Source organism: Saccopteryx leptura, chromosome 10, assembly GCF_036850995.1.
Source record: "Saccopteryx leptura isolate mSacLep1 chromosome 10, mSacLep1_pri_phased_curated, whole genome shotgun sequence".
In the NCBI taxonomy this organism is placed as follows: Eukaryota; Metazoa; Chordata; class Mammalia; order Chiroptera; family Emballonuridae; genus Saccopteryx; species Saccopteryx leptura.
In genome coordinates, this window is record NC_089512.1 from 10,398,099 (window position 1) to 10,420,860 (window position 22,762).

The 22,762-nt window shown below is 43.9% G+C and overlaps 1 protein-coding gene across 1 annotated transcript in view; it reads right to left on the reverse strand.

Annotated features, from left to right (window-relative positions):
* LOC136382166 (zinc finger protein with KRAB and SCAN domains 7-like) overlaps positions 1-22,762 on the reverse strand; it is a 36,289-nt gene that overhangs the window by 3,902 nt on the left and 9,625 nt on the right. Inside the window, 2 exon segments of the mRNA XM_066351149.1 lie at positions 18,496-19,863; positions 22,383-22,509. Of these exon segments, the coding sequence (XP_066207246.1) occupies positions 18,496-19,863; positions 22,383-22,509 (1,495 nt within the window).

Consider the following 22,762-nt stretch of genomic DNA (forward strand, 5'->3'; position numbering starts at 1 on the left):
AAATATCAACAGTACAAGATTGAAATTTCTTTTGAGAGCCAAATTTTTTAAACTTAAACTATATAGATAGGTACATTCCTTATCGAGGTAGCGCCCGCATGTGGAATTTTGTGGAAGAGCTGCACTCCAGGGGCCAAAGATGCACATGTTGCTTGCGAGCCGCAGTTTGCCGATCACTGTCCTAGTACCAGTGACACAGTGACTGGCACAAAATAGCTGCTCAAGAAATGTTTTATAGAATAGCAACTGGGATTCTGTCTGAGGGTACACCTAAAATTTCATTTTTTGCTCTAGTCCAGACACTAGGCCCTGGTCTACATCCTCTTTCTTAGGCTCTGTCTTGCTAAGGAGTAACAGAATTCTTGCAACATTGGAGCCTAGTCACATCATAGCTTACTCTGCAGCACCTGGTCCATAGCTGGCTCCAGCTATATGTGCTAGTTCAGTCTGTCTGCTTTGCCCTGAGCTATCACTCTGAGAGCGCCATCTGGGGCTATGCTTGCAACCAAGCTATTTTTAGCAACTGAGGCAGAAGCTCCACAGAGTCATCCTTAGCACCTGGGGCTGATGTGCTCTAACCAATCGAGCCATGGCAATGGAGGGGAAGAGAAAGAAAGAGCAAGAGAGAGAGAAAGAGAGAGAGAGAGAGAGAGAGAGAGAGAAGGAGGATGGGGAGGGGTGGAGAAGCAGATGGTCCCTTTTCCTGTGTGCTGTGACTGGGAATCAAACTCAAGATATCCACACGCCAGGCCAATGTTCTACCACTGAGCCAACTGACCAGTGCCAACATATTCTTGACAAGTGAAAATAAGGGTGGGACCCTGATCTGGTAGGATTAGCATGTTTCTGTAAGAAGACATACGAGAGAGCTCGATTTCATTTGCACTCCTAGCCCCTTCCCCCTACAAGCACAAACTGAAGAAAGCATGTGAGCACCCAGCAAGAAGGTGGCCATCTCTAAACTAGGAAGAGTCCCACCAGAATCCAAATCTGCTGGTCACCTTGATCTTGGACTTCTAGACTCCAGTACTATGAGAAAATAAATGTCTGGTGTTTAAGCCCAAGCAGACTAACAGAAGTATGTAATATATCTACATTTAAGGAGCTTACAATGGAGCAAATGGCAAGACCATAAGACAGCAAATTATAAACTACAAGGTCCCCAATCAGGAGACGAAGGGGGCCAAGGGAGGCAGCAACTGACGGGATGCTTAAAATGCTAAAATGCTGGAGGAAAGGTGCTTTATAAAGGCAAAACTTTGGCTGAGCCCTAGAGGACAAGCAGTTATTGTTTTCTTAAAAGGACGTTAAGACATGGCTGACGTAGTCAGAAATCAGTGGAAGATTATACTATGACGTGAAGCTTCATGAGGGCAGGGGTTTCTGTCCCCTTTGTTCACCAATGTATTCTCAGCACTTAGCAAGCACTCAAAAATTTGCTGTTGTTGTTGAATGAATAAATAAATTTAAAAATCAAGTTGTCTGAAATAACACCAGCCAGAACACTGAAATGATGGGGCAAAAGTCACGGATATGGTTTGATGGTCAATGGGAAACATATTCTGAACAGAAGAGTGAAATCTAACCGTAATTTTCTTTCCCCAACATACATTGTTTTTCTATTTCCCTACTTGGCTCTCTTGTCACTTGCCTCCTCATTTTCACTTGTCAAGAATATGCTGGCCCTGGACTGTTGGCTCAGTGGTAGAGCATCAGCCTGGCATGTGGATGTCCTGGGTTCGATCCCCAGTCACAGCACACAGGAAAAGGGACCATCTGCTTCTCCACCCCTCCCTATCCCCCTTCCCTCTCTCTCTCTCTTTTTCCCTCCATTGCCATGGCTCGATTGGTAGAGCACATCAGCCACAGGTGCTGAGGACGGCTCTATGAAGTTTCTGCCTCAGGTGCTAAAAATAGCTTGGTTCCAAGCATAGCCCCAGACAGGGGTGGCTGGGTAGATTCTGGTTGGTGCACATGCAGGAGTCTGTCTCTCTATCTCCTCTCCTCTCACTTGGAAAAGAAGAAAAAAAATAGACTATGTTAATGTTTTTCAAGCATTAACATTCATTTCCTCTAGTTCCCATACTTTGTCTACCCTTCCTCCCATCCCCAGCCCCAGCACACTCAGGTTTTTCTCGGCTTCATGAAGTGGAAAACAGAAGAGAGACAGCTGGGGTATCCTGGAGGAGTAAATTGAGGGTAATGAAAAGAAAGAATCCAAGAAAATCCACCTAGGAGTAGGTTGTTCCAGCATCATTATTAATAGTCCCCCCCAGCCCTGGCTGGTTAGCTCAGTTGGTTCAAGTGTCATCCTGGTATGCCAAGGTTGCAGGTTCAATCCCTGGTCAGGGCACATACAAGGGACAACCAATGAATGCATGAATGAGTGGAACAGCAAGTTGATGTTTCTTTTTCTTTCTCCCTACCCCTCTCTCTAAAATCAAGAAATTTAAAATAATAGTGCCCCCTGAGATATATTTGGTGGGACACTTGAATCTATATAAACACAATAAATTAAAATCAATAAAAATAAAAAAAAAATATTTCCCCCCATTAACTCACAAAATTACCCCCATTTGGACAATAAATTTTGTATCAGCCTACCCAAAAGTGAAATTAGAAAAAGAATGCCTTAGGAAAATTAGGCCAGATGGATTAAAGGTGAAAAGAAGGCAGTAGGAAAATGAGTTGGGAGGCAATTTAGATGAAGTATAGGTAACCAGTACAGGCCTGCCACTACTAGGCAGGCCAATTTATTAGGCGCCCAATAAATGTTTGTTAAAGGAATGAGATCACTGTAAAGTCCTAGTCCAGGAAAATGGCAGGACAGAAAACAATGAAGGTAGCTATTCCAGGAAAGTACACATGCACAGACTGACTACAGAGAATGACTGAAGCAAAGACCTCAAGGTCATCGGATCTAGTCTGAATATCAAGGATGGTAGTGTCATTAAGAAAGACAGGGATGGCCTGACCAGGTGGTGGCACAGTGGATAGAGCGTCGGACTGGGATGCAGAGGACCCAGGTTCAAGACCCCGAGGTCGCCAGCTTGAGTGCGGGCTCATCTGGTTTGAGCCAAGTTCACCAGCTTGGACCAGAGGTCGCTGGGTTGAGCAAGGGGTTCCTCGGTCTGCTGAAGGCCCACGTTCAAAGCACATATGAGAAAGCAATCAATGAACAACTAAGGTGTCGCAATGAAAAACTGATGATCGATGCTTCTCATCTCTCTCTGTCTCTGTAAAAAAAGAAAAAGAAAAAAGAGAAAGACAGGTATGTCATACAGGAAAAGATCGATACTTCTGTCTGTCGCTCCTCCTTCTTCTTTCTCTAAAATCAACAATAAAAAAAAAATATATATATAAATTTAAAAAAAGACAGAAATGTGAGAAAACACTTTTGATAAGAGGAAAAATATATCAGGAATGCAAAATTGAGAATAAGACAAAGAAAGTCATGAAAATGTATAAGCTTGCTAAGATGGAGATTTCAGTTAGCAGGGCAGGTAGAGAGAAAGGAAAAGACACAAGGACATGCTATAATGAAGCCTAAGGTGGTTCTGAGGAACTTAAGGAGGAAGCAAGACTTAACTGGAGATCAAGGAGGACTAGTTTCAGGACAGTTTCATCAAAAGGAAGCATAACTATCTGCGCTCTACCTGGCTACATGGGAAATTCCCTCAGAAACCCTGGAAGAATGCCCAGGGACTAGGGAGGTGGGGTCTTGGCTGGAGAAGTAGAAGGGACAGATAACGCCATAGGGCCAGGAGGACATTAGGGGTATCCAGGCAACTGTGCACACAAGCACAATCTCAAGACAACCAACAAATGGATGAGGACCAATGAGGTTTCACACATCTCTGACCCACAAATCCCTGAGACTGAGGGGTGAGTGTTCTAATCTCTGGACTACCATTTATTTCAGGCTATAAGGAACCCACAGTGGGTTCCTTATTATTGAGACACACACACACACACACACACACGAGTTTTATCTAGGGAGGTTGTATTCCTTTAATTCACCAGGATCACTTTCCTGTTCATGCCCTCTGAGCAGTTGTCACATGATCCTTGGTTACTGATTCACTGCAATGTAGCAAAGGATAAGAGGCAATACTTGAACATAAATTCCACTGAGACAGATGAGTAAAATGTAAAAATTGAAAGGAAAAAAAAGACAAATAAAAGATATATCAGAGGACTACTTGCTCTTAGGGAAAGGCCCTAAGCCTTAAGCATAAAATAAAGGCACATCTTAACAGTAAACTGATAAATCTAACCATATGAAAATTTCTGTACTCCAGAAAACACTGTAACAAATCTGTAGTATAAACTAGAGTTGCCTTGCCTAATCTGTGGTGGCACAGTGGACAAAGAGTCAACCTGGAACAGTGAGGTCGCCGGTTCAAACCCCGGGCTTGCCTGGTCAAGGTACATAAGAGAGTTGATGCTTCCTGCACCTCCCCTCTCTGTCTCTCTCTCTCTCTAAAATGAATGATAAAAAAGTATAAACTAGAGTTGCCTTATACTAGAATTACTTGTGTGTATGTCTGTGTCCCTCCTCATTATTCATATGTGGATCCCTCCCAGTGACTGGCACAAAGAAGGCTCTGTAAATGCTATGTGATTTGAAGTGTTAAATTAAAACAAGTTTGGGATTCTATCTAATTCCATCTGGGTATAGGAATGGTGAGATGATCATTCTTCACAGATGACCACCATCCCTCCTCCACCTGGTTCATCCCTTTTGTACTTCGTATTCTTTGAACACAATGACAGTGTATTTGCATCCTTGGCTATTCTGTCTCAGCAGGACCATCAAAGGGCCTAAATTCCCTAAAGGGCTGACCTAGTCCAACTACTCAGAGATTCTCAGAATGTTACAGCTGATAGGACTCTCTCAGGCCACCTAGTCTTATATCAAACTATAGAGATGGGAAAACTGGAACTTAGAGGGAAGCTTGGACTCAAGTTCAAGCCTCCTGACAAATTTGAGTTCTAGTATTATCACCTTTTCTCCTATCCCAAAACTCTATTCCTCAAGGTCCAGAGCCCCCCTCCCCCCACTTCTTTCTCACCTAGATCACCATCCAGAAATGCTCCCTTTTGGCCCTGGTCCCCACATTCTCTCGCAGGTAGGATTCCTGTAACCAGACTAATTTCACAGTGCAGGTGTCATTTGCCTAAGAGAAGGGACTCACTCGCCTTCCCCTGTGCATAGCAGCCTTACTCCAGAGGATCTACCCAGCACAGAGCTTCTCTGATCTCTTCCTCAGGTTTGGTATGGAAGTTTCTAATGGGGGCTTGACTCACTGTAATTGGATTGAAATGATGGGAGTTCTCTGCATTCTGTACACCAAGTGGACACTCAGGGCAGCATCTTCTCTGTGGGTAACTCTCCTTTCTATTAATTGTACACTGTAAGAATGATCATTCTTACTTTAAAAATAAGGAAACAGAGCTCCCAGAGGTTGAATGATTTGCAGAATGTCACATGGCTAATGATCACAGTCACTCCCCTTCACCTGTTCTGTTGATATCTAAGAGTCTCTATATTTTCCTCTAACTGCAAAATGTATTCCAACTGAGTTCTGTGCACTTCAGCTTTCTCACGAAAGTCTGCTGAAGGGAGAGATGAGAGAGGACCTTCGCTGAGTCAAGTGTCTTTAGAAAGACAAGGAAAATGAGGTCTTAAAAGGATGCTGAAGGAGTTGTTTTTTTAATAACCCCATCTAGGCTTCAACATGTTTTGTGTCTCCCTTTCCGGATTCCCAGACTCTGCTTCCAAGCCTTCCAGCTCTGCCTTGTACACAACTGAAACGCAGGACCTAGCTCACGCCTTAGGTGCTCAGTAAGTATTTGTTGACTGAATGAATGAGTAACTGTGGGTAAGACTGCCCTCCTCTCTGGGTCCGTTTCCTAACTGAACACAGCGGGTATCGGACCGGTAACCTAACTCAAACATCAAGTGTGCAGGGTCCTTTGAGAGCCTGGGCTGACTTCGACTGCTATTACCACGGCAGCCCACTGGCTAGGGGCAGGGATGACACAGTTCTGGCACTATTATTAGCCCGGTCCGAGTGCCTAGTGGGAGACGAAACCCAAAACAAAGGGACAGCACCCAACGGGGGAAGAGGGAGGCCCACAACGACCCCCTGAGCTGCCGCACCCGCGTCTCCGCAGCCGGCAGCGGAGGAGGAGGGCTGGCTCCTGGCCTGTGTTCTCCACCCAACCCCAGAACCCCCCGGACCCCCACGCCAGGTGGCCACATACCCCTCACCGAAAGCGCCTGACCCACATCTTGGAACAAAGCACAGAAGGAATTACGTCACAAACCCCCCAGCCCCCACTAACCCACACCGCAACTCCCTGTCCCCTCTAGGCATCGGGAGGTTTCTGCATCTCTGTGCCCGGGAGACTGGAGTCCTTTCGCCCCTTCGCGAGCCAGTCGGGTAAATTAGCGCTCGGGCCCCACCTCCCTCCCAATTTTTGCCCTACTATTGGCTGGGAGGACGAAAGGGCTGGGAGGGTTCAGCCAATATAAGAAGGCCCCTGGAAGGGGTGGAGCCTGGAAGAGACTTGGGTAGGGCGGGAAGAGGACCCACGCTACCCACGCCCAGGCTGCATGCCTCGAATTAGGGCTCTCTGAAGTCACACCACCAGTTCTGGCTGCTGAACGGAAAAGTCATCTTTCCGTCTAGAGATTCCACGCTTTCAGTCTCAACGCTAGGATCAGCTGCCATTTGTCAGCAGCATATAAAAATAACTTTTGGGTGCTTACTATGTCACGGTTCCAGGCTTTGAGGATACAGCAGGGGAGAATATGAAGTCGCTGCCCATGAAGCTTACCTTCAAGTCAGGGAGACAGTAATAAGTGGACCGTGGTAGTGAGTAAGGGGTGAAAGAGAGATGTGGCGGTGGGACTGCTCTACAGATGACCGGAAGTGAGCAGTTGAGGCTTGTAGGTGTCTGAGGGAGAGTGTCTCTGATAAAGGGAACATAAGGAAGCAAAAGCTTCAAATCAAGAGGGAGAGAGGGCTCACATCTCGGACCATACCGGCTTTTTGATGTATCTCGAATAACACTGAAGGGTTTTGGGACAGAGGACTGACATGATTTTATCTTTTCTTTCCCGCCATATGTTCAAAGATTTATTAGCTATCACATATGAAAGGAGCCAAGAAACCTGTTCCTATAAATCCTTTATTTCTTGCTCTCAGTCCTCAGTCATTCTGACATAAATTTTACATGAAAGTTTCACTCCACGACGTAACATTTCAAATATTTTCCCTAGCTGCTGTTGAGAAACGTCTAAAGGTGGGCAAGAGTAGCAATAGAAAGAGGCTACTGCAGTATTCCACATGAGAAATGTTAGCGGCCTGGACTAGCTCAGCAGCGATAGAGGGAGATGATGCAGAATGGTTCTGCCTATATATTGAAGGCAGGGCCAGCATAATTTCCTAATGAATTTGATGTTGGAAGGTGCCTACATGGTAATTGATTAAAGCAACTAGAATAAGATTTGTCTTGTGGAAATACAGTAGACTTTAAAAAGAACGAGTTTAGAGAGAGGGGTCAATAGTTTTGTTTTGGATGTGTTAAGTTAAAGACACCAATTAGACATCCAAGAGGAAATGTCAAACAGTTGGAATAGGAGTCAGGAATTAAGTGAAGAAATCACAGCCACAAATGTAAATTTAGGAGGTATCACTATAGGGCAGTCAGAATAATCTAGGGAATAATTGTGGGTAAATAAGTCATTTGAGGATTGAAATTTGAAGTTTATCAATCAACAAATATGTAATAAATACTTAGAGCTTTCTTATCCATCATTTCATGTAAGTGGCACTATAACTACCACATTTCCTAGAGGAGACTGGGAGAGATTCAGGGAAATGATAAGATCTACCCAAGTTCACACTCCCAATTGACACTGGAAATAGAACTCAGGGGCACAACAATATTGCCACTACCTCAAGAAACACTTAAGAAGAATACTTATGTACATTTGCATTTGGACAATTACAATTAACTTGCTCTTGCTTTTCAACTATTATTTGGAGGAGGGGTCTTTAATTCTGATTCAAGCTGCTAACTCCGTATCTAGTTACAGAGGGTAATGATAACTGGTTAGTATTCTAGCCCCAGACGTTCTCAAATCTTAGAGAGCATAATTGGGACACATATTAAAAATACAAATTCCAGGGCCCCTTATCCAACTTGTTGCCTTTATCAACAAGCATATTTTTTTCTGACAAAATCATTCAGTCCAGAATGATGTCACTATTCAGAATCAGGGCATTTGGAGTGTTCACAATTGCCTAAATATTCAGCAGAGTTTCAGTGTTTTAACATGACATCTGCTGGTGAAAGAAATTAAAAGTTATATTTGGGTAAATAAAATCAATATCCGGTTAGTCAGGTCTTACATTATTGGTTAAAATGATGGTAGCACAATGCTTCCCTTTGGGAGTTCACAATCTGTTTGAGGCTATGTCTCTCAGGTTGTAAGAAAAGATGAAAAGATACTTCAAAAGTGTAAAAGTGAATAGGACTCATTGCTGCAATGTATATTGCTTTACAAGTTGTAAAGAGCTTTTATTGGTGTTAACTAGTTTAAGCCTCAGTATTTATGTGATATAAAATTATCTTTACTTCCAGCCTGACCTGTGGTGGCACAGTGGATAAAGTGTCAACCTGGAATGCTGAGGTTGCTGGTTTAAAACCCTGTGCTTGTTTGGTCAAGACACATATGGGTGTTGATGCTTACTGTTCCTCCCTCCCTTCTCTCCTCTCTCTCTCTAAAAATGAATAAATAAAATCTAAAAAAAAGAAAAAAGCTTAATTATCCTTATTTTCTAGATCAAAAAACTAAAACCTGGGTATGTGAAATGGTTTGCTTATACAGCTAGCAGTGGACAACCTGAGACTTGGACTGGGTTTTCTGACCACAGATCCAATGTTCTTTTATCTACTGCCACACTGAGTCAGACGACAGGCTGTCTTTCTCCTAAACATACTGAGTTATAATGAGCCGTCCATAATCCCCTTTTACCTTTTGCAAACTTTATTTTAAAACTTTTAACATATATAATATATACCTCCTAGCTAGTCAACATCTGTTAACATTTTGCCACATTAGTTTTTGCTTTCTCATACATATACATTGTTTGTTGTTATTACTGAGCCATTTGGAAATGTATTGAATAGATCATGATCCTTCAGCACTAAATATTGGGCATACACCTCCAAAGAATAAGGACATCTTTCTACATAACCAAAGTACAACTGTCACACTTAACACATTTAAAAATAATTCTATATCAAATGTACTATTAAATACGCTATTTCATATTCCAATATTTCCATTATCCCAATATTTCCATATTCTAATATTTCCATATTCCAATATTTCCATTATCCCAATATTTCCATATTCTAATATTTCCATTATTTCCCAAATGCCTTCTACAGCATTTTTAAAAATCAAAGTTCACTCAATACATTTGGTGGTTGTGTCTCTAAAGAGTCTCTTTTAATCTAAAATAGTTGAGCAATATTTTCATTTCACTGACTTTTAGAAGAGTCTAGGTCAAGTCTTATACAACATCTCACATTATATAAATCACAAATCACCGAATTTGTCTGATGGTTTCCTCATCAAATTATCCTTATTTCCTGTAAACTGAAATGTCAGATTAGAGGCTTGATTTGACTCAAGTTAAATCTTTGCTTCACAGGTTGTTAAAACATACTGCTTTACATGCGATCCTTAACTTCTTTTCCTTTTTTTTTTGTATTTGTGTGCATATTTAAATTTATTTATTTATTTATTCATTTTTTTTAGAGAGGAGAGGGAGAGACAGAGAGAGAGAGAGAGAGAAGAGACAGAGAGAGAGAAGGGGGGGAGGAGCTGGAAGCATCAACTCCCATATGTGCCTTGACCAGGCAAGCCCAGGGTTTCGAACCGGCGACCTCAGCATTTCCAGGTCGACACTTTATCCACTGCGCCACCACAGGTCAGGCCTTGTGTGCATATTTAAAATTCTCCATAATGAAAAGCAAAAACAAAACATTAGGGCTGGGGGAAAATTAGACAAAATAGAGGGATAGTTCAAGGTACGGGGACTCTTTTTGAGGTGATGAAAATCTTCCAAAATTGACTGTGGTGATGGTTACACACATGTGAATATATGAAAACCACTGAACTGTACATTTTACATGGATGAATTTTATGGTATGTGAATTATATTTCGATCAAAGTGTTGAAAACAGGCCCTGTCCAGTTAGTTCAGTCAGAGCATTGTACTGAAATACCAACTTTGCAGGTTCTATCCCCCGTCAGGGTACATGCAGGAAGTGACCGATGAATGCACAACTAAGTGGATTCTCTCCCTTCCTCTCTGTCTCTACAAAATGAAAATCTGTAAGGAGTAAAAACAACAACAAATTGAGGAATTCACACCAGAGAATCATTCATGTGCCCGCCACAGTACTGAAAAGTCAGGTGTCAGTTGGGAGTAAAAGACAAATTGAGGAGCCGTCTGGAATGCAGCCCAGGCAGTGGCCACGGTGTTCAACCGGGGGAAATGGGTGCACCTGAGAATAAGGCCCACTCCTCTCTGTGGCAGATCAATCCGGACTTGTCCTTCAGTTAAATTTATATTAAAACAAAACAAAAAAAACACCGATATTACGGGCTCAATTACAACTCCTCCAAAATGCATACGTTGAAGCCCTAACCCCAGGACCTCACAATGTGGCTATATTTAGATAGAGCCTTTATTTATTTATTTTTCTTTATTATTATTTTTTGTATTTTTCTGAAGCTGGAAACGGAGAGAGACAGTCAGACAGACTCCCGCATGCGCCCGACCGGGATCTACCCGGCACACCCACCAGGGGCTACGCTATGCCCACCAGGGGGCGATGCTCTGCCCCTCCGGGGCATTGTTCTGCCGTGACCAGAGCCACTCTAGTGCCTGGGGCAGAGGCTGTGGAGCCATCCGCAGCGCCCGGGCCATCTTTGCTCCAATGGAGCCTTGGCTGCGGGAGGGAAAGAGAGGGACAGAGAGGAAGGAGGGGGGGGTGGAGAAGCAAATGGGCGCTTCTCCTATGTGCCCTGGCCGGGAATCGAACCCGGGTCCCCCGCACACCAGGCCGACGCTCTACCGCTGAGCCAACCGGCCAGGGCCTAGATAGAGCCTTTAAAGAGGTAATAAAGATTAAATAAGGTCATTAGGGTGGGTCCTAATCTAATACAATCAAAATCTTCATAGGAAGAGGAAATTAGGTATACAGACTAACACAGAAGAAAACCATGTGAAGATAGAAGAAGACACCCATTTACAAGCCAAGGAAAGAAGTCTCAGAAGAGATCAATCCTGATGACACCTTGATCTAGAACTTTTAGCTCCAAAAACATGAGAAAATTAATTTCTGTTAAACCACCCACTCTGTGGTATTTGTTGTGGTAGCCCTTGCAAAGTAATACACCTGACTTCTTTGAGGAACAACATATTTAAGTGGTGACCAACTCGTGATTACCCCAAGAAGAGGAAAAAGGGAGTTCCAGAACCTGGAGATGCGGAGCAGGAGATGGCTTTGCCCTTGAAACTGACACCAATGAAACTGGTGTCAGGACATTATAGCTGGCCAGGATCTTATAGCTGCTTATTTGGGGGAGGGCAGGTGAAACACCTTCACCTCTGCCCCTACACAAGCATAATCGGAGGCCCTCTACCACATGTGCAACATCTCCTGTTCTTGCAGATTTGAGGGAGTTATCCAGCTGTTCCTGCTTCTGCTGTCCAGGTAACCCCCATACCCACTCTCAATGGCAGTCTTGGAAAGCCCCTAAGAACTGAATTGTCTAGAGTCCCTCAAATGGTTCTCTTTCAAAAGTCTTTTACAGAACTACAGCTATGTCATTGTTCCAGTGCTCCTCACTATGACAGATGTTGACAATGAATACCGATAGATAGTAAATGAATAGCTTAACCCCTGGTCGGCAAACACTGGCTTGCGAGCCACATGCGGCTCTTTGGCCCCTTGAGTGTGGCTTTTCCACAAAATACCACAAGCAGGCGATAAGAAATGTACCTACCTATATAGTTTAAAAAATTTGGCTCTCAAAAGAAATTTCAATCATTGTACTGTTGATATTTGGCTCTGTGGACTTAATGAGTTTGCCGACCACTGGCTTAGACTGAAGAATTCTGTTGTCAGTAGCTTTAAGTTTAGCATGGTCGAAGCTGTCATGACCACTTTTCCCATAAATGACCCCTATGATAGGCCATGCATGTCAAATCCTAGGGCATCAGTGGCTCAGCTCCCCAGTGAGAGCTTGTCTTTACTTTTTGCTTACACCCAGGCAGCCCGAACACTGACTTGGAGAGGTTTCACACAGGACATACTCTATGGCTTGCCGGCATTGCCACAGGTATGGTGTAATCACAACTGTTCTGAACCCTACTATCCCTGAGAACAACACTGCCTTAGAGAGGGGATACAACACTTATCAATCTTACCTAAACGGGAATCAAAGTATGTAAGCCACTCCAGTGGCTGGGCTTGTACGTTACGTGCCCCCATGGCCCTGAGCACGCAGCGAGGTTGCCACTCATTCTATCTTTAAGGAATGCAGAGTCCTGTGATTACTCTCATGGTACCCAAATATTGGATGACTGTTGGCCCAGTGCATGCCGTTCACAATCCATATGGCACCAAGAGGGGAAACTGATTATCTTGTAAATCCCTCATCCTGTAAGACAATGCAACTGGAAGGGAATTGGGGGAGAGGCCTGTTAGATAGCATCATAAAATGTCACCTATACATCCACCCTAGAAGCTTTCAGGTCTACGAACGGGCTCATGTAAGGTGGAAAAATACTTTTAGTCAGCTGGCAAGTCCTCCCCCAGCAGCGCTTTAGGAACACGCCTGGGTCAGATGGGGGGGGGGGGAGTGGGAGAGATCAAACATTTCTCTCCTGTGTTTTCCCATAAAGGAGTCACATGCCTTAAGTGGGAATCTGCATCCCTCCTACTGAGTATCCCCCTGGGTGCAAACAAAGCCCTTTGCCTTGTGCATGTATCAGTGGGAAGACTGTTGTGGGTCAGTGAGGAATAAGCCTACACTGTCCCATCCTGGGTCAAACACTTGCCCCATTAGGTACCTGGGGCCAGCTACCATCCTAACAACTTCCCGTTACCCGGCTGGGCCAAGTGCTTCTACAAGGCCCCATCAGGCTACAGCATGTCTTAAATGTTAGGGGTAAGGAATTTGTTTTTAATCCTACAGAGAGCAAAAGCCACCCTGTGGGCATTCAATTAGACCCTAACACTTTAGAAGTGTTTATGAATGTCTCCTTTGCAGCACTCCAAGAGGTCAACACCTAGACAGAAATTATCTCCCAACATGGAACAGTACTCAATAACTTGTCAGCACCCAAAAATCTCACCTTTCCTACTGGCTTTAAAAGCTGAATGACAGGCATGGCATGCAGAGTATAGCTATGGAATGTCTATTTGTGTGTGTAAGAGGTAAGAGGGTAAGTGAGCTTAGCACCTTTACCATTGTACTTGACTGCCTGGGTAACACCCATCTCCTGGGTATAAAATCTGATTTTTTTTAAAAATTGGGGGGTTCAGTCATACTGTTTACTGAGACTCCTTTTCTGCATTGGGGAGTTATGGATGGAGAAGTTTTGTGCTATAACTCAAAGATTTCCACATTTATTTCAGAAACATTTTCCAGAAATGTGTGCAAAATAGAAGCTCTGCAAGATTGATTTCTTGCCCTCAAAAACCAAGGGACTCTAACCCATGTGGATTTTCTGATGTCAGACAAGAAATAAAATATAACCGAGGTGTTCCAATCACAATGAGCAAACTTACTTATAAGCGTAAACCCTCTTGTGCATGTTTTCTTTTTTCTATTTCTTTTTTATTTAGAGAGAGGCAGGAAGAGAGACAGAGGAACAGGAACATCAAGCTGTTTCTGTATGTGTCCTAACCGGGGATCGAACTGGCAACCTCTATGCGTGAGGACAATGCTCCAATCTCTGGCCAGGGCATTTTTTATTTATTAAGTTTTAGTGAGACAGAGAGAGGAAGAGAGAGAAAGGGGAGGGGGAAGGGAAGCATTCATTTGTTGTTCCACTCGGTCGTGCATTCATTGGTCGCTACCCCTGTGGCAGATGACGTTTTCTATAACTGAATGTTTTCTCACACTTAACTCAAGAATTGGTTCTTTCCCCAGTTTGGAGTCGCTGAGGTAAAATCAAGTCTGAGTTGTGGCAAGATTTTCCCACACTCAGGTCATTTACAACAAATCTATTTGGAATCAACAGAGAATGTAGAAGGAGTTTCCAACAGGTCCACAGTATAAAGGAAGAGCCAAAGGAAAAGCAGGACACAAAAAGCCGCTCTGGGCGGGAGGCTTCCAACCAGATGAGCAAACCTCGAGCTGCTGCCTTCCTGCTTCACTCTGAACTACACATCAGTCACAGAAATTCACAGCTCACCTGCCCGCTGCAGGCCTGTCACCTTAACAGGATCCCAGAGGACTCCAAAAGAATTCAAGGAAAACCCACTTTCCCTTTTTTGGGGCAAATTTCAAAACTGAAAAGCTCTCAAATTGACTAATAAAGAAAAAAGCAAATGACATGAGATGAATGAAAAGCCACGGCAACTTGAGGCAAGTAAAAAGGTATATGAAAAAATATATTCAAGAAAAACAGGAAAGAACATAAAACAATAATATTTAAAAAAACAACAAAAAAAGAAAAAACTGGAATTCAAAAAAGAAACAAAGTAAACTTGAAAATTGTGACAGAAAAATGAAAGGAAACTCAAATGTAAAATAATACGTATGAAAATGGAGCTCTAACTACATTTTATAAAATTTTATAGAATAGTAGGTGAAACTTTGTCACTGTTTGACAGTCCAATAAAATGATTTCTAGGTATATATTACCAAAATTAGCAAAGAGGTAGAAATATAAAGAGCACAACCACTGAAGAAATAAAAACGTTGCTCAAGATCTGTCCGTCCCAATCCCCTCCTCCCCAAGAATGGATCGGACCCAGTTTACCCTTCAAAGAATAATATCCACATTAAGCAGATGCTTCCAAAACATTTTGCAAAGCCAGCAAAACCTTAATAAATTCAATCTACTTTTGTACATCTAAAAAGTACCACAAACAATGGATTTTATACCAAGAATACAAAATAACTTCAATTATTAAGAAATCTGTTCCAAAAATACAAAATGAGTAAATGATACGAACCATAAAATTCACCAATAGATGTCTTAAAACTTTTAACAGTAACCCTAATAAAACTAAGTATGATAATCACTATAGTGTGTACTATGTGCCAAGCACCGTTTGAAGTGTCTTACACTTATTAACTCATTTTATCCTAATGTCCCTATGAGGTAGTTTTATTTTATAGATGGAAGAATTGAGACACAAGGAAGCCAAGTGATTTGCCCAGGAAAACACACCTAAGAAAGTGGTGGATTCTGGACGGAACCTAGAGTTCAAGGCACGAAATCTGAGTCAACTATAACTCTATATTGCTTCTTCTTTTTTTTTTTTTTTTTTTTTTTTTGCATTTTTATTAAGCTGGAAACAGGGAGAGACAGTCAGACAGACTCCCGCATGCGCCCGACCGGGATCCACCCGGCACGCCCACCAGGGGCGGTGCTCTGCCCCCCAGGGGGCGATGCTCTGCCCATCCTGGGCATCGCCATATTGCGACCAGAGCCACTAGCGCCTGAGGCAGAGGCCACAGAGCCATCCCCAGCGCCCGGGTCATCTTTGCTCCAATGGAGCCTTGGCTGCGGGAGGGGAAGAGAGAGACAGAGAGGAAGGTGCGGCGGAGGGGTGGAGAAGCAAATGGGCGCTTCTCCTGTGTGCCCTGGCCGGGAATCGAACCCGGGTCCTCCGCACGCTAGGCCGACGCTCTACCGCTGAGCCAACCGGCCAGGGCCTATATTGCTTCTTCTAAAAACAGGAACAGAAGGAACACACCACAGAACACCTATCAGAAACCAGCAATGGAGTAACAGTACTAAGAATTCCAGGGGTACATGTAGAAGATATTAATGAGGTCTTTGTATGTGATATCCTATGATGAGATGTCACCTCCATCTTTAAAAGCTTCTCGTCTGTTGGGAGAGAGGGGTAGGTATAATAGGTTATGCTCAATTTCAAGATGGTTCAGTTGGAGAGGTAAGTTTTAAAACAGTTATGTATTAACAACTAGTATATAAAAATTATCTATATGCTAAAAGAAACAGACAACATACCCAACTTCAAAGAGCCTACAGTAAGTTGGTGTGAGGGTACACACACATGGATTAAGTTTAGAATAATTTACAAGGCACTTTAACAACAGTTGCACATTGTAGCACCAGCTAATTCGAAGTACTGAGGTCAAATGACTAAGAGAAATGAAGAAGCATCTGAAGAAAGTCTTTCACAGATGAGCTGGATCTGGAAAGATCTATAAATGAGAAATGAGGCTGATCTGAAAGGTTCTGAGGGACATAGATTAGCAATTGAGAAAAAGAAAAGGTTTTCTGAGTAGCAGATACTAGTCATGAGGGTCTAGATTAGAGTAGAAGTTTAAAAAGAAGGTAAGGAGGGCCACAGCCAAGAGAAAGGAAAGAATCAGCGTCTTAGAGAATGACATTATAAAACAAGAGGAGGTGGAACAGAGTAAGACAGATACAATCGGTCCTTGAAAAGCACAGAGTATGATTATGGCATTTCTTAGGAAATGAGATACATTTCTAAATAGTTGAACAAAAGAGAAACCGATGAGAGAGAGAAAGAGCAAGGGATAAAGGAGGGAGGGAGGAAGGGAGGAAAAGAAGAGGGAGGGACGAAAGAAAGGAAAAACCCTACAAATACATGGAATGTGTCGTCTGTACTTCCCCAATACTGGGGAAGGACTGCGCAGTTACTCCACTCTTCACCTTCATGACCCAGCAGACAGCATTTAGGTCATGGGTCCCCAAACTATGGCCCATGGGCCAAATGCGGCCCCCTGAGGCCATTTATCCGGCCCCCGCTGCACACCCGGAAGGGGCACCTCTTTCATTGGTGGTCAGTGAGAGGAGCATAGTTCCCATTGAAATACTGGTCAGTTTGTTGATTTAAATGTACTTGTTCTCTATTTTAAATATTGTATTCGTTCCCATTTTGTTTTTTTTCTTTAAAATAAGATATGTGTAGTGTGCACAGGGATTTGTTCATAGATTTTTTATAGTCCGGCCCTCCAACGGTCTGAGGGACAGTGAACTGGCCCCCTGTGTAAAAAGTTTGGGGACCCCTGATTTAGGTGATACCCACTTTGATTAGTGGTTCCAAAAAGAAACCAAGTTGAGCATGCCTCTTATAAAGAAAGCTTAATTCAAAGTTCCTTGCTTTTGCCCTGGCCGGGAGCTAAGTTGGTTGGAGCATCAACCAGGTAAGTTAAGGTTACAGATTTGATCCTCAGTCAGGGCATCTTTATTATATGCGGCTTAAGTGTCTGTTTGTCGCCGATAGCTTATTGGTTGCTTGCGTAACTGTACTAGCCAATGGGGTGAAGTTGCCACAGCTGAACGCAAATTGAGCAGGTCAGGGGGAAGGTGAACATTTGTTTGCATTGGCAATCATCTGTTTTACATAAAAACGATGTCTTAATGTAATTTCTTTTAAGAATGCCTCCTAGAAAATACAGCACTGAAGAGGAGAGAAAAAGAGCTAAAGCTGCACAAAAACGGCTTTCTCAACAAAAAGAAACCACTGAGCAGAGAAAGACAAGGCTTGCTTCAGTTGCAGAGCAAATGCGTCTTTCTCGGCAAAATGAGACTGATGAGCATAGAGAAACAAGGCTTGCCTCAGATGCAAGACGAAAAAGCCTGTCTCGACAAAATGAGTCCCTTGAACAAAGGCAGGAGAGAAATGCAAAAAAGTGACAGAGTAATGCTGACCAAAACGCAAAAAGGTCAACATTTTATTATTTAAATCACCTTTATTTATTGAGCTAGCGGTGGCTCTTAAGAAATGTACTGCCAGTGGTTCCCTTCATTGCACTCTACTTTAAGCAATTAAGCAAGTAGAAGGGGGGAACCCCATGGGGCACTAAGCAAAGGGGCGTCCTCGCCGCCTGCCCTGGGTAATTCAGTTTGAATTAGCAGACACCTTTGCACAAATCATTTTAATTACAATTTATAATATCTAGAACAGCGGTCATTTCGTATGACCGCCGGGCTTTCTAGTATACAATAACCAATCTATGAATGCATAAATAGGTGCGACTACAAAACCACTATTTCTCTCACTCTCCCTTCTTTTCTCTCTAAACAAACAAAACAATTAAAAAAAAATTAAATTCCTTGCTCTCTGAGAAACTTACACCTTATGAAACTGACCAAACCAGACCTGAGTGCTTCTCTCCAGTGTGAGTTCGCTGGTGGTGATTGAAAGTGGAACGCTGACTGAAGGCTTTCCCACACTCAATACATTCATAGGGTTTCTCGCCAGTGTGAACTCTCTGGTGCACGATGAGTTGTGAGCTGTCACTAAAGGCTTTCCCACAACTGTTACATTTATAGGGTTTCTCTCCAGTATGAGTTCTCTGATGTACCATTAGACTGGAGCTGTAACTGAAGACCTTGCCACACTCGTTACATTCATAAGGTTTCTCACCAGTGTGAATTCTCTGGTGTATAATGAGGTGTGAGTTTTGATTGAAGGCTTTCCCACACTCACTGCATTTATAGGGCTTTTCGCCTGTGTGAAGTCTCCGATGTCGAATAAGACATTTGCTCAGGCTGAATGCCTTACCACACTCAGTACATTCAAAAGGCTTTTCTCCAGTATGAATTCGCTCATGGTCAGCAAGTTGAGAGTTCTGATAGAAGGCTTTCCCACACTCCCTACATTTGTATGGCTTATCCCCAGTGTGGACGCTTTTATGTCGAAGAAGACATTTATTCCGACTGAAGGCTTTGCCACATTCAATACACTCATAAGGCTTCTCCCCAGTGTGGATTCTCTGATGGTCCATAAGATTTCTATTAGAACATAAAACTTTCCCACACTCGTTACATTTGTAGGGTTTATCACCAGAGTGAAGTACTTGATGTCGGGTAAGACTTTTACTCCGAATGAAGGTCTCCCCACACTCACTGCATTCATAAGGTTTTTCCCCAGTATGGGTTCTCTGGTGGTCAATGAGTTGGGAACTCTGAGTGAAGGCTTTCCCACACTCATTACACTTATATGGTTTCTCCCCGTTATGGAGTCTCTGGTGTTGAGCGAGATGGGAGCTGTGCCGATAGGTCTTCCCACACCTGCTGCACTCATAGGGCTTTTCCCCTGTGTGGATTCTGAGATGCACTATGAGCTGAGACGTCTGCCTGAAGGTCTTACCACACTCGTTACACTCATAGGGCTTCTCTCCAGTGTGGATTCTCTGGTGGCCAATGAGGTGTGAACTCCGATTGAAAGCTTTGCCACATTCATCACACTGATAGAATTTCTGTGACTTCACAACGTGAAGTTCTGCAGGACTGGAAGGCAGAGTCAGATGTTCCCCAAGTGCCTCATCGTCCGCACCTCCATCTTCTGTGGATTTGATTTTATCCTCACATGTTATTTCCAAGGGGTCCCTTTCCAGTCTGCTCCCTTCCTCCTCCGAGGGCTGTGCCTCCGGCTTCCCGAATGCATCTTCACAGGCCTCTCCAGCCTCTGGTCCCCCAGCCACCACCCCATCTAGGCCTCCTGATGTCCCAGCAGGTGGCTCTGATCCTTTAGAAATTTCCTGCCTTGGAGGCAACTCTGAACTCTCCATCCTAGTCTCACCTGATGCCAAAAGAAAGAAGAAAAAAAGCTTTTACTTATTTCTTGTCTTGTTGAGGAAACAGCATCATCAGGAGTCTAGGTGCCTGAAAAAGTCTTCACATTATGGGTAAGGAATAAAGGGACACATTGGGAATAAAAGAAAATGAAAAATAGCTTAAATTTTCTTCATGGACAGAAAGAAAGAGGGGGAAGGTCAGTGGAGGAGGGTGGATAAAGACCATCTGGACAGACAGATGGGGAGTCAGCACAGCCGAGTGAGGTGGGCAATTAAAAGGCAAGAGACTAGACGGAAAGTATGTTTGATCTTGATCTTCCAGAAGATGTTTTGTGGTCTTAGTAAATGATGAACTCTTAAGATCTTTTTCAACCATGACACTGTATGGTTCATGATTCTCAGCAAAGCTGGGGAGAGTGAGGGCACCTCAAATCAAATATAAGAAACAGGGTAGACAAACATAAAAGTTGAAGGGAGATTTAGATTATGTGCGTATGATAAGAAAAATATATAACAAAGGAGTGATTCTGGTATGACAGGACAGTGACAAGATTTGGAGAAGCCATGGGTTCAGAATTTCTAGGGGAAAAGTATTGAAGGGAAGAGCAAAGCTCCAAAACTGGGGATCCCCTAGCTCTGGCTGGATAGCTCGGTTGGTTAGACTAGAGCAGTGGTCCCCAACCCTCGGGCCGTGGATCAGTACCGGTCCGTGGGCCATTTGGTACCGATCCACGAAGAAAGAATAAATAACTTCCATTATTTCCATTTTATTTATATTTAAGTCTGAACGATGTTTTATTTTAAAAAAATGACCAGATCCCCTGTTACATCCGTCTAAGACTTACTCTTGACGCTTGTCTCGGTCACGTGATACATTTATCCATCCCACCCTAACGGCCGGTCCGTGAAAATATTTTCTGACATTAAACTGGTCCGTGGCCCAAAAAATGTTGGGGATCACTGGACTAGAGCACTGTCCCAGAGCGCAGAGGTTGCCAGTTTGATCCCCAGTTAGGGCACATTTAGAAACAGATCCATGTTCCTGTCTCTCTCTCTCTTCCTGTCTCTAAAATCAATAAAATAATCATTAAAAAATAAAAATAAATAAACGTGGGGACCCCGTGGACCTTGAAGTACTGAACTATTAGGAGCCAATGCTACACTGCTATAAAAACTGCTATGAAAACTAAAAAAGGTATCATTAATTTAAACATAAATCAAAATTGAGTTTCATATCTTCATAACCTGAAATCATATGAAAGCTAAACAGCTGAATATGTGCTTTTGAATTCTAGTGTTTTGAATACAAAAACTGGGAGAGGGCAGAGCAATCATGCTTATAGCTAAACACAAGGATCGTGGTTCCTTTCAACCACACATAGCCCAAGCCTACAGACCACCATGCCATTTTGAATGCGGAAGTCGTAGCCCTAGCTGGATAGCTCGGTTTGTTAGATCACCATTCTAAAGGGCAGAGATTGCTGGTCCAATCTCTGGCCAGGGCCCATACAGGAATAGATTGATGTTCCTGTCTCTCTCTCCCTTCTTCTCTCTCTCTCAAATCAATAAACATTGAAATGTAGAAATTATATATTTCTGAATCTCTGACTCTTGAGCCTACCCTCTCCAGAGTAGACTTGTCAAACACAGAACCTGTCCTGACAACAGCACCTTCAAAGAGCTACCCTGCTCTAGTCTTTCCTGAAGGGACATTTGAGGCGACCATGCTTTGTGCCAGGTAAACCAGTTTATCTCACGGTGGACCTCAGGTCATTGGGTCAGGGCGAGTCACTACCGCCAACTGTAGCTTTCCTGTAGGTTGGTCATCAGCTGGCTGTGGCCACGGCCGACACACTGCCCAGAGACGATATTTAACCGTTGAACCACCCCTGGAGTCCCTCTCTAATGAACTCTGAACTGGGAGTAGGGCAAAGGGAAAGAAATGACAATAAACTAGAAGCTCAAGCTGAAATGATGTGTGGGGAGAAGCCAAGTTATTATGAGTCACAGCAAGCAGCAAGCATGAGGGCACAAAGTCTAACTCCGAAGGCGCTGTAAGGGGACAAAAGATTCCGAGTGAAGACACCAGGTATCAGGAGGAGGAGATATGCGGGAGCGGCTGTGTAACGCTCCAGTTTAACACAGTGGAACAGTTCCCTTCCTTTTGCTGCCGAGGCTGCCCGGCTCTCCGGTCTCAATGCTTCCCCCGCTCTGGTCTCACCGGGCAGCTGGGACAGGGTTCCCTCTCCTCTAGGCTGATGGTAACACAGCTCATTGCTGACCATAACGTGAGCGGCTCTGTTCCGTACAAGCACACACTCTGACCTGACCACCCAGCTCAGTCCATAATGAAGAGAGCACGTCCACACTGTTAAAGCCGGGTGATGGGCGCAGGGAGGGGCATTATACCGCTGTGCTTTGTCTATGTTGCAATTTTTCATTATAAAAAGGTAAAAAAGAAAAGGGCTATAAAAAAGAAAACGGGAAGGATGCAGCTGCTAAGCTGCCGGGGCACAGACCATACCCAGCAGGGCCAGGCTGCGGGGAGTTTGCGGCTCACAGTTCCGGTGCAGGGCTGTCTGCCTCAGGGCCGGCTCTCCCCACTTCTTCTCAGTGTCGTCCACAGACAGGGACCTGTCCGCTGCAGACCCCTGCAATGACAGGCTTCTACTGCTCAGTGACATTCCCAACCCGAAGGGCACGGAGTCATCAGGGATTCCAAGAGCACAGGGTAAGGGCCCTGGTGGGCAAAGGGGTGCAGGAGGGAGAGGCTGGATGACATCTACAAGGACAAGTTCAGGGCGGGACAGAGGCCATGAACTCAGCAGGCCGCGGGGAAGCGAGTCGACGGAGAAGCCACCGGAGTGGTCTCGGAACGGGCCAGGGCCCCGGAGAGGAGCTCTG